The 10881-nt window shown below is 45.7% G+C and overlaps 1 protein-coding gene across 1 annotated transcript in view; it reads left to right on the top strand.

Moving 5' to 3' along the window:
* Nucleotides 1-10881, top strand: part of csmd2 (CUB and Sushi multiple domains 2) — an 899615-nt gene that overhangs the window by 682223 nt on the left and 206511 nt on the right. The window contains exons 40-42 of the mRNA XM_071373664.1: nt 6605-6750; nt 9796-9876; nt 10563-10676. Of these exons, the coding sequence (XP_071229765.1) occupies nt 6605-6750; nt 9796-9876; nt 10563-10676 (341 nt within the window). The remainder of the gene's footprint in view (nt 1-6604; nt 6751-9795; nt 9877-10562; nt 10677-10881) is intronic.

The following is a 10881-nucleotide window of genomic DNA, read 5'->3' as shown; positions in this document are numbered from 1 at the left end:
TGCCTTTACGGCCCTGAAAGAACTGAACTCTATGTAAACTGGACACCATATATCCTGAGGCTGCATTTATTGTAGCTGGGGATTTTAACAAAGCTAATCTGAGAACAAGACTTCCTAAAATCTATCAGCATCTCGAATGCGCGACACGAGCTGGTATCATTCTGGACCATTGCTACTCTAACTTCCGCGACGCATACAAAGCCCTCCCCCTCCCTCCCTTTGGTAAATCTGACCATGACTCCATGTCGTTGCTCCCAGCCTATAGACAGAAACCGAAACAGGAGACGCTCAGTTCAGAAAACAACATTGAGATATACGCTGACTCGGTGAGCGAGTTTATTAGAAAGTGCAGGGTGTAATTTGGGATGCTGCCTACTGTGACTGAATGCTCCTGGTTGAACCTTGGAGGGCAGCTTGAGTTTGTTGTCTTGAAGGTTAAAAGGTTAAAGGTTAAAAGAAGAAGTTACATGAGATACAGTTCATTTGTTTATTGTTGACGTCGTTGTTTATTGTTGACGTCGTTGTTTATTGTTGACGTCGTTGTTTATTGTTGACGTCGTTGTTGCCCTTGTGCTAAATTGTGTTATTGTGAAAATGTACTACTTGTGTGTCTGTCTCTTGAATTGGATCAAGGCACAATATATTTCCTGGCGTTCTCAAAGGATATTGTAAGGAAAATGTATTTGTCCATAGAACCCTGCGTTTGTCAGACACAGTCCTTGTCTCTCTCTCTCTCTTCTCTCTTTCTCTCCCACCTTTGTCTTTTCCATGTTGGCTTTGTTTATATATTCAGAATGCAGGGCAGGGATAGGATTTGACCTGCGTGATGTTGCCAGTGTCCCTCCATGTCCCCTCTGTGACTTCCATTACATTACATTTACATTTACATTTAAGTCATTTAGCAGACGCTCTTATCCAGAGCGACTTACAAATTGGTGCATTCACCTTATGACATCCAGTGGAACAGCCACTTTACAATAGTGCATCTAAATCTTTTAAGGGGGGGGGGGGTGAGAAGGATTACTTTATCCTACCCTAGGTATTCCTTAAAGAGGTGGGGTTTCAGGTGTCTCCGGAAGGTGGTGATTGACTTCCCTCCATGTCCCCTCTGTGACTTCTAGGAATATTTCAACCCACTCAAAACCATATTATGAGCCATTACCCTGTTACCCTGCTACAATGTTACCATGTTACCCTGTTACCATGTTACCATGTTACCATGTTACCATGTTACCATGTTACCCTGTTACCCTGTTACCCTGCTACAATTTTACCATGTTACCATGTTACCCTGCTACCCTGTTACCCTGTTACCATGTTACCCTGTTACCCTTTTACCATGTTACACTGTTACCATGTTACCCTGTTACCATGTTACACTGTTACCATGTTACCATGTTACCCTGTTACCATGCTACCCTTCTACCCTGTTACCCTGTTACCCTGTTACCCTGTTACCATGTTACCCTGTTACCATGCTACCCTGTTACCATGCTACCCTGTTACCCTGTTACCCTGCTACCCTGTTACCATGTTACCCTGTTACCATGTTACCATGTTACCCTGTTACCATGTTACCATGTTACCATGCTACCCTTCTACCCTGTTACCCTGTTACCCTGTTACCCTGTTACCATGTTACCCTGTTACCATGTTACCCTGTTACCATTCTACCCTGTTACCATGCTACCCTGTTACCCTGTTACCCTACTACCCTGTTACCCTGTTACCATGCTACCCTGTTACCCTGTTACCCTGTTACCATGTTACCCTGTTACCATGTTACCATTCTACCCTGTTACCCTTCTACCCTGTTACCCTGCTACCCTGTTACCCTGCTACCATGTTACCATGCTACCCTGTTACCCTTCTACCCTGTTACCCTGCTACCCTGTTACCCTGCTACCCTGTTACCCTTCTACCATGTTACCATGCTACCCTGTTACCCTGCTACCCTGTTACCCTGTTACCCTGTTACCCTGTTACCCTGTTACCATGTTACCCTGTTACCCTTTTACCATGTTACACTGTTACCATGTTACCCTGTTACCATGTTACACTGTTACCATGTTACCATGTTACCCTGTTACCATGCTACCCTTCTACCCTGTTACCCTGTTACCCTGTTACCCTGTTACCCTGTTACCATGTTACCCTGTTACCATGCTACCCTGTTACCATGCTACCCTGTTACCCTGTTACCCTGCTACCCTGTTACCATGTTACCCTGTTACCATGTTACCATGTTACCCTGTTACCATGTTACCATGTTACCATGCTACCCTTCTACCCTGTTACCCTGTTACCCTGTTACCCTGTTACCATGTTACCCTGTTACCATGTTACCCTGTTACCATTCTACCCTGTTACCATGCTACCCTGTTACCCTGTTACCCTGCTACCCTGTTACCCTGTTACCCTGCTACCCTGTTACCCTGTTACCCTGTTACCATGTTACCCTGTTACCATGTTACCATTCTACCCTGTTACCCTTCTACCCTGTTACCATTCTACCCTGTTACCCTGCTACCATGTTACCATGCTACCCTGTTACCCTTCTACCCTGTTACCCTGCTACCCTGTTACCCTGCTACCCTGTTACCCTTCTACCATGTTACCATGCTACCCTGTTACCCTGCTACCCTGTTACCCTGTTACCCTGTTACCCTGTTACCCTGTTACCCTGCTACCCTTCTAACCTGTTACCCTGCTACCCTGTTACCCTGCTACCATGTTACCATGCTACCCTGTTACCCTGCTACCCTGTTACCCTGTTACCCTGCTACCCTGTTACCATGGTACCATATTATGAGCCATTACCCTGTTACCCTGCTACAATGTTACCATGTTACCCTGTTACCATGTTACCATGTTACCATGTTACCATGTTACCATGTTACCCTGTTACCCTGTTACCCTGCTACAATGTTACCATGTTACCATGTTACCCTGCTACCCTGTTACCCTGTTACCATGTTACCCTGTTACCCTTTTACCATGTTACACTGTTACCATGTTACCCTGTTACCATGTTACACTGTTACCATGTTACCATGTTACCCTGTTACCATGCTACCCTTCTACCCTGTTACCATGTTACCCTGTTACCATGTTACCCTGTTACACTGTTACCATGTTACCCTGTTACCATGCTACCCTGTTACCATGCTACCCTGTTACCCTGTTACCCTGCTACCCTGTTACCATGTTACCCTGTTACCATGTTACCCTGTTACCATGTTACCATGTTACCATGCTACCCTTCTACCCTGTTACCCTGTTACCCTGTTACCCTGTTACCCTGTTACCATGTTACCCTGTTACCATTCTACCCTGTTACCATGCTACCCTGTTACCCTGTTACCCTGCTACCCTGTTACCCTGTTACCCTGCTACCCTGTTACCCTGTTACCCTGTTACCATGTTACCCTGTTACCATGTTACCATTCTACCCTGTTACCCTTCTACCCTGTTACCCTGCTACCCTGTTACCCTGCTACCATGTTACCATGCTACCCTGTTACCCTTCTACCCTGTTACCCTGCTACCCTGTTACCCTGCTACCCTGTTACCCTTCTACCATGTTACCATGCTACCCTGTTACCCTTCTACCCTGTTACCCTGTTACCCTGTTACCCTGTTACCCTGTTACCCTGTTACCCTGCTACCCTTCTACCCTGTTACCCTGCTACCCTGTTACCCTGCTACCATGTTACCATGCTACCCTGTTACCCTGCTACCCTGTTACCCTGTTACCCTGCTACCCTGTTACCATGGTACCCTATTATGAGTCATTACCCTGTTACCCTGTTACCCTTCTACCCTGTTACCCTGCTACCCTGTTACCATGTTACCCTGCTACCCTGTTACCCTGCTACCCTGTTACCCTGTTACCATGTTACCCTGCTACCCTGTTACCCTGTTACCCTGCTACCCTGTTACCCTGCTACCCTGTTACCCTGCTACCCTGTTACCCTGTTACCATGTTACCCTGCTACCCTGTTACCCTTCTACCCTGTTACCCTGCTACCCTGTTACCCTGCTACCATGTTACCATGCTACCCTGTTACCATGTTACCCTGTTACCCTGTTACCCTGTTACCATGTTACCCTGTTACCCTGTTACCCTGCTACCATGTTACCATGTTATCATGTTACCCTGTTACCCTTCTACCCTGCTACCCTGTTACCCTGTTACCCTGCTACCATGTTACCATGTTACCCTGCTACCATGTTACCATGTTACCCTGCTACCATGTTACCATGTTACCCTGCTACCATGTTACCATGTTACCCTGCTACCATGTTACCATGTTACCCTGCTACCATGTTACCATGTTACCATGTTACCCTGTTACCCTGTTACCATGTTACCCTGTTACCCTGTTACCCTGCTACCATGTTACCATGTTATCCTGTTACCCTGTTACCCTTCTACCCTGCTACCCTGTTACCCTGTTACCCTGCTACCATGTTACCATGTTACCCTGCTACCATGTTACCCTGTTACCATGTTACCCTGTTACCATGTTACCCTGTTACCCTGTTACCCTGTTACCATGTTACCCTGTTACCCTGTTACCCTGCTACCATGTTACCATGTTATCCTGTTACCCTGTTACCCTTCTACCCTGCTACCCTGTTACCCTGTTACCCTGCTACCATGTTACCATGTTACCCTGCTACCATGTTACCATGTTACCCTGCTACCATGTTACCATGTTACCCTGCTACCATGTTACCCTGTTACCCTGTTACCATGCTACCCTGTTACCATGTTACCCTGCTACCATGTTACCCTGTTACCCTGTTACCTTGTTACCCTGTTACCCTGTTACCCTGCTACCATGTTACCATGCTACCCTGCTACCCTGCTACCATGCTACCCTGCTACCCTGTTACCCTGTTACCATGTTACCCTGCTACCCTGCTACCCTGTTACCATGCTACCCTGCTACCCTGTACCCTGCTACCATGTTACCCTGTTACCCTGTTACCCTGCTACCATGTTACCATGCTACCCTGCTACCCTGCTACCATGTTACCATGCTACCCTGCTACCCTGTTACCCTGTTACCATGTTACCCTGTTACCATGCTACCCTGTTACCATGCTACCCTGTTACCATGCTACCCTGTTACCCTGTTACCATGTTACCCTGTTACCATGCTACCCTGTTACCATTCTACCCTGTTACCATGCTACTCTGTTACCATGCTACCCTGTTACCATGCTACCCTGTTACCATGCTACCCTGTTACCCTGCTACCCTGTTACCATTCTACCCTGTTACCATGCTACCCTGTTACCCTGCTACCCTGTTACCATGCTACCCTGTTACCATGCTACCCTGTTACCATGCTACCCTGTTACCATGCTACCCTGTTACCATGCTACCCTGTTACCATGCTACCCTGTTACCATGCTACCCTGTTACCATGCTACCCTGTTACCATGCTACCCTGTTACCATGCTACCCTGACAGGCTAGAAGTGTTTTCACAATAAAATAAACAGTTGCATTAAATGTCCCTGTTGCACAACAGGCTTCCATTCCCCCTGTCACAAGGCGACTTAGGGCTTAAGATGTCAACTCTGTTATGGTCTACCCTACTTTATAAGGCACTTAGAATAGTATTTTTCATTTTACTTAGATTGTAAAACGTGTTTTTTTTTTTTTATGAAGTTGAACATGTGCTCTTTATGACAGAGTGTTACAGTTAGGTGAAATCAACCGTTTTTCTTGACCACCTGATTGGTGGAACAACCATCTCAACCTCCACTGCTGTCACTGTGCCCGAGTCTGCCACTGAGCAACTGAGTGTCACGTTCTGACGTTAGTTCCTTTTGTTATGTCTTTATTTTAGTTTGGTCAGAGCGTGAGTTGGGGTGGGCATTCTATGTTGTTGTTCTATGTTTTGTTCTATTGTTATATTTCTATGTGTTTGGCCTAGTATGGTTCTCAATCAGAGGCAGGTGTCAGTCGTTGTCTCTGATTGGGAGCCATATTTAGGTAGCCTGTTTTCTATTGTGTTTTGTGGGTGGTTGTTTTCCTGTGTCTGTGTTTTCACCATACGGGACTGTTTCGTTTTCGTTTTGTATCATTCACGTTGTTATTTTTGTATTCTTAGTGTTCAGTTATTAAATTGAATATGGACACTTACCACGCTGCGCTTTGGTCCTCACCTCATTCCAACGACAGGCGTTACACTGAGTGGGCTTGCTTGGCTATAGCACTGTGCTACGTCCCAAATGGCCCGCTCTTTCCTACGTGGTGCACTACTTTTGACCAGGGCCCATAGGGTAGTAGTGTACTATGTAGGGGACAGGGTGCTATTTGGGACTAACATTGTGAATTAGCTCTCTCCAGCCTGGTGTAATCTTGGATACACACACACACACACACACACACACACACACACACACACACACACACACACACACACACACACACACACACACACACACACACACACACACACACACACACACACACACGCTGACAGCTAAAGACAGTTGGTTTTAGAGCTGAATGGCTGACAAGGAATCTGCCACGTCACCACGGACCCCTTTTAACCTCTGACCCCTCACCTGTCACCCCACAGGGACGGCCCCCAGGAGACAGCCAGGAAGCTAGGTGTGTTTACGGATGGTGAGCCCAATGAACCCGCCAGCAGCACGTCCAATCAGATCCTAGTTCGTTTCCGTAGCAACACTGAGAAAGGTGGACTGTTCCGAATCAACTATCAAGGTATGCAGAGTATCATCACTCTCTGTCTCTGTCTCTCTCTCTCTCTCTCTCTCTCTTACTCTCTCTCTCTCACTCTCACTCTCACTCTCTCACTCTCTCACTCTCTCACTCTCTCACTCTCTCACTCTCTCACTCTCTGTGTCTCTGTGTCTCTGTGTCTCTGTGTCTCTGTGTCTCTGTCTCTCTGTCTCTCTGTCTCTCTCTCTCTCTCTCTCTCTCTCTCTCTCTCTCTCTCTCTCTCTCTCTCTCTCTCTCTCTCTCTCTCTCTCTCTCTCTCTCTCTCTCTCTCTCTCTCTCTCTCTCTCTCTCTCTGTCAATCAATTCAATTTTAATTGAAGAGCTTTATTGGCATGTTAACATTGCCAAAGCAAGTCAAGTAGATTATTGTTATTTATTTGTATTTCACCTTTATTTAACCAGGTAGGCCAGTTGAGAACAAGTTCTCATTTACAACTGCGACCTGGCCAAGATAAAGCAAAGCAGTTCGACACATACAACAACACAGAGTTACACATGGAGTAAAACAAACATACAGTCAATAATACAGTAGAGAAAAAAGAAAACAAAAAAGTATATATACAGAGAGTGCAAATGAGGTAAGATAAGGGAGTTAAGGCAATAAATAGGCCATGGTGGTGAAGTAATTACAATATAGCAATTAAACACTGGAATGATAAATGTGCAGAAGATGAATGTGCAAGTAGAGATACTGGGGTGCAAAGAAGCAAAAATCACTGAAGCTGGAGACTCATATCTCCCTCACTAGCTTTAAATACCAGCCATAAATAAATAAATACAGTATGGGGATGAGGTAGTTGGATGGGCTATTGACAGATGGGCTATGTACAGGTGCAGTGATCTGTAAGCTGCTCTGACAGATGGTATTTAAAGTTAGTGAGGGAGATATGAGTCTCCAGCTTCAGTGATTTTTGCAGTTCGTTCCAGTCATTGGCAGCAGAGAACTGGAAGGAAAGGCGGCCAAAGGAGGATTTTGCTTTGGGGGTGACCAGTGAGATATACCTGCTGGAGCGCGTGCTACGAGTGGGTGCTGCTATGGTGACCAGTGAGCTGAGATAAGGAGGGTCTTTACCTAGCAGAGACTTATAGATGACCTGGCGCCAGTGGGTTTGGCGACGAATATGAAGCGAGGGCCAGCCAACGAGAGCGTACAGGTCGCAGTGGTGGGTAGTATATGGGGCTTTGGTGACAAAACAGATGGCACTGTGATAGATTGCATCCAATTTGCTGAGTAGAGTGTTGTAGGCTATTTTGTAAATTACATCGACGAAGTCGAGGATCGGTAGGATGGTCAGTTTTACGAGGGAATGTTTGGCAGCATGAGTGAAGGAGGCTTTGTTGTGAAATAGGAAGCCAATTCTATTCTTGGATTGGAGATGCTTAATGTCAGTCTCGAAGGAGAGTTTATAGTCTAACCAGACACCTAGGTATTTGTAGTTGTCCACATATTCTAAGTCAGAACCATCCAGAGTAGTGATGCTGGACGGGCGGGCAGGTGCGTGGTTGAAGCGATAGGTTGAAGATAAACAAAAGTAAAATATACAACATAATTAACAGTTAACAATACACTAACAAAATTTCCAAAAGAAAAAAGACATTTCAAATATCATATTATGTGCAAATAGTTAAAAAACAAAGGTAGAATAAATATACATAAATATGGGTTGTATTTACAACGGTGTTTGTTCTTCACTGGTTGCCCTTTTCTGGTGGCAACAGGTCACAAATCTTGCTGCTGTGATGGCACACTGTGGTGTTTCACCCAATAGATTTGGTAGAATGGTAGAATATCGAAATCAGGTTTGTTTTCTAATTCTTCGTGGGTCTGTCTAATCTGAGGGAAATATGTGTCTCTAATATGGTCATACATTGGGCAGGAGGTTAGGAAGTGCAGCTCAGTTTCCACCTCATTTTGTGGGCAGTGTGCACATAGCCTGTCTTCTCTTGAGAGCCAGGTCTGCCTTCGACGGCCTTTCTCAATAGCAAGGCTATGCTCACGGAGTCTGTTCATAATCAAACCTTTCCTTAAGTTGTACAGTCACAGTGGTCAGGTATTCTGCCGCTGTGTACTTTCTGTTTAGGGCCAAATAGCATTCTAGTTTGCTCAGGTGTTTTGTCAATTTTTTCCAAATGTGTCAAGTAATTATCTTTTGTTATCTCATGATTTGGTTGGGTCTAATTGTGTTGCTGTCCTGGGGCTCTGTGGGGTGTGTTTGTGTTTGTGAACAGAGCAAATTTCTGTTAGTCTTTGCTTTCCTGACTGACTGCGTGTTTTGGTTCCTGACTTCCCTGAACAGTTGCATATCGCGGGAACTATTCGATGTAGTCCGCCACAGGATGTTTTTGTGCTGGTCGAGGGCAGTCAGGTCTGGAATGAACCAAGGGCTATATCTGTTTTTAGTTTTTTGAATGGGGCATGCTTATTTAAGATGGTGAGGAAATTACTTTTAAAGTACGACCAGGCATCCTCGACTGATCAATATCCTTCCAGGATACCCGGTTCAGGTCGATTAGAAAGGCCTGCTCGCAGAAGTGTTTTAGGGAGCGTTTGACAGTGATGAGGGGTGGTCGTTTGACCGCGGACCCATAGCGCATGCTATGGTGTATTTGGATAATATACATTAAAAAATGTACAGTTAACATTAAACTTCTTTCCAAAAGAATAAAGACATTTCAAATGTCATAGTATGTCTATATACAGTGTTGTAATTACGTCCAAAAGGGAATATAAATAAATATGGGATGTATTTACAATAGTGTTTGTTCTCTCTCTCTCTCTCTCTGTCTCTCTCTCTCTCTCTCTCTCTCTGTCTCTCTCTCTCTCTCTCTCTCTCTCTCTCTCTCTCTCTCTCTCTCTCTCTCTCTCTCTCTCTCTCTCTCTCTCTCTCTCTCTGTCTCTCTCTCTCTCTCTCTGTCTCTCTCTCTCTCTGTCTCTCTCTCTCTCTGTCTCTGTCTCTCTCTCTCTCTCTCTCTCTCTCTCTCTCTCTCTCTCTCTCTCTCTCTCTCTCTCTCTCTCTCTCTCTCTAGCGTACACACTTCAGTTCTGCCTGCCTCCCCCTATCATACCCAATGCTGACATCTTAATGGCCAGCAAGGAATTTAAAATTGGTAAGTCAACACACACACACACACACACACACACACACACACACACACACACACACACACACACACACACACACACACACACACACACACACACACACACACACACACACACACACACACACACACACACACACACTCACACCTGCCATACTTTCCAGTGTTGAGGAGAAACGGCTCCTCCATAGCAAGGACTACACATCCAACTGGGCCAATGGCTGATTCACTACCAAACTACAGTACCCAGAGGGCCATGGGTGAACAGGAAATGAATAATGATGACCCAAACAGAGCAAGAGGAGATAGATCATATTTAGGGTGCATCCCAAATGAAACTCTATTCCCTATATATAGTGCACTACTTTAGACCAGAGCCCTATGGAACCCTATTCCCTATATAGTGCACTACTTTAGACCAGAGCCCTATGGCACCCTATTCCCTACATAGTGCACTACTTCAGACCAGAGCCCTATGGAACCCTATTACCTATATAGTGCACTACTTTAGACCAGAGCCCTATGATTTGGGATGTTTCTCCTTTTCAGTTTGTGTGGATGAAATAATGAAGACAAATTCACAGTAGTTACTCTCTCTATCGCCCCCCCCCCCCCCCCTCTATCCCTCCTCCCCTCCTCCCTTCCTTCCTCCCTCCCTCCCTCCCCCTCACCACCCTCCCTCCCTCCTCCAGGTGACATAGTGCGTTACAGGTGTCTGCCAGGGTACAAGTTGAGTGGGAACAACATTCTGACCTGTCGTCTGGGGACTCACCTGGAGTTTCAGGGGCCTCCGCCCTCCTGTGAAGGTAAGAGGACTTTTCCTGATCTGCCTTTAATGGGATCAATTAACAAGATTACATGGAGAGGGGTGACCTGATTCTAGATCAATTAACAAGATTACATGGAGAGGGGTGACCTGATTCTAGATCAATTAACAAGATTACATGGACAGGGGGTGACCTGAATCTAGATCAATTAACAAGATGACAGGGGTGACCTGATTCTAGATCA

This window comes from Salvelinus alpinus, chromosome 29, assembly GCF_045679555.1.
Source record: "Salvelinus alpinus chromosome 29, SLU_Salpinus.1, whole genome shotgun sequence".
Lineage (NCBI taxonomy): Eukaryota > Metazoa > Chordata > Actinopteri > Salmoniformes > Salmonidae > Salvelinus > Salvelinus alpinus.
Note: the sequence above shows the minus strand (reverse complement) of the source record. Positions and strands in the feature narration are given on the sequence as shown.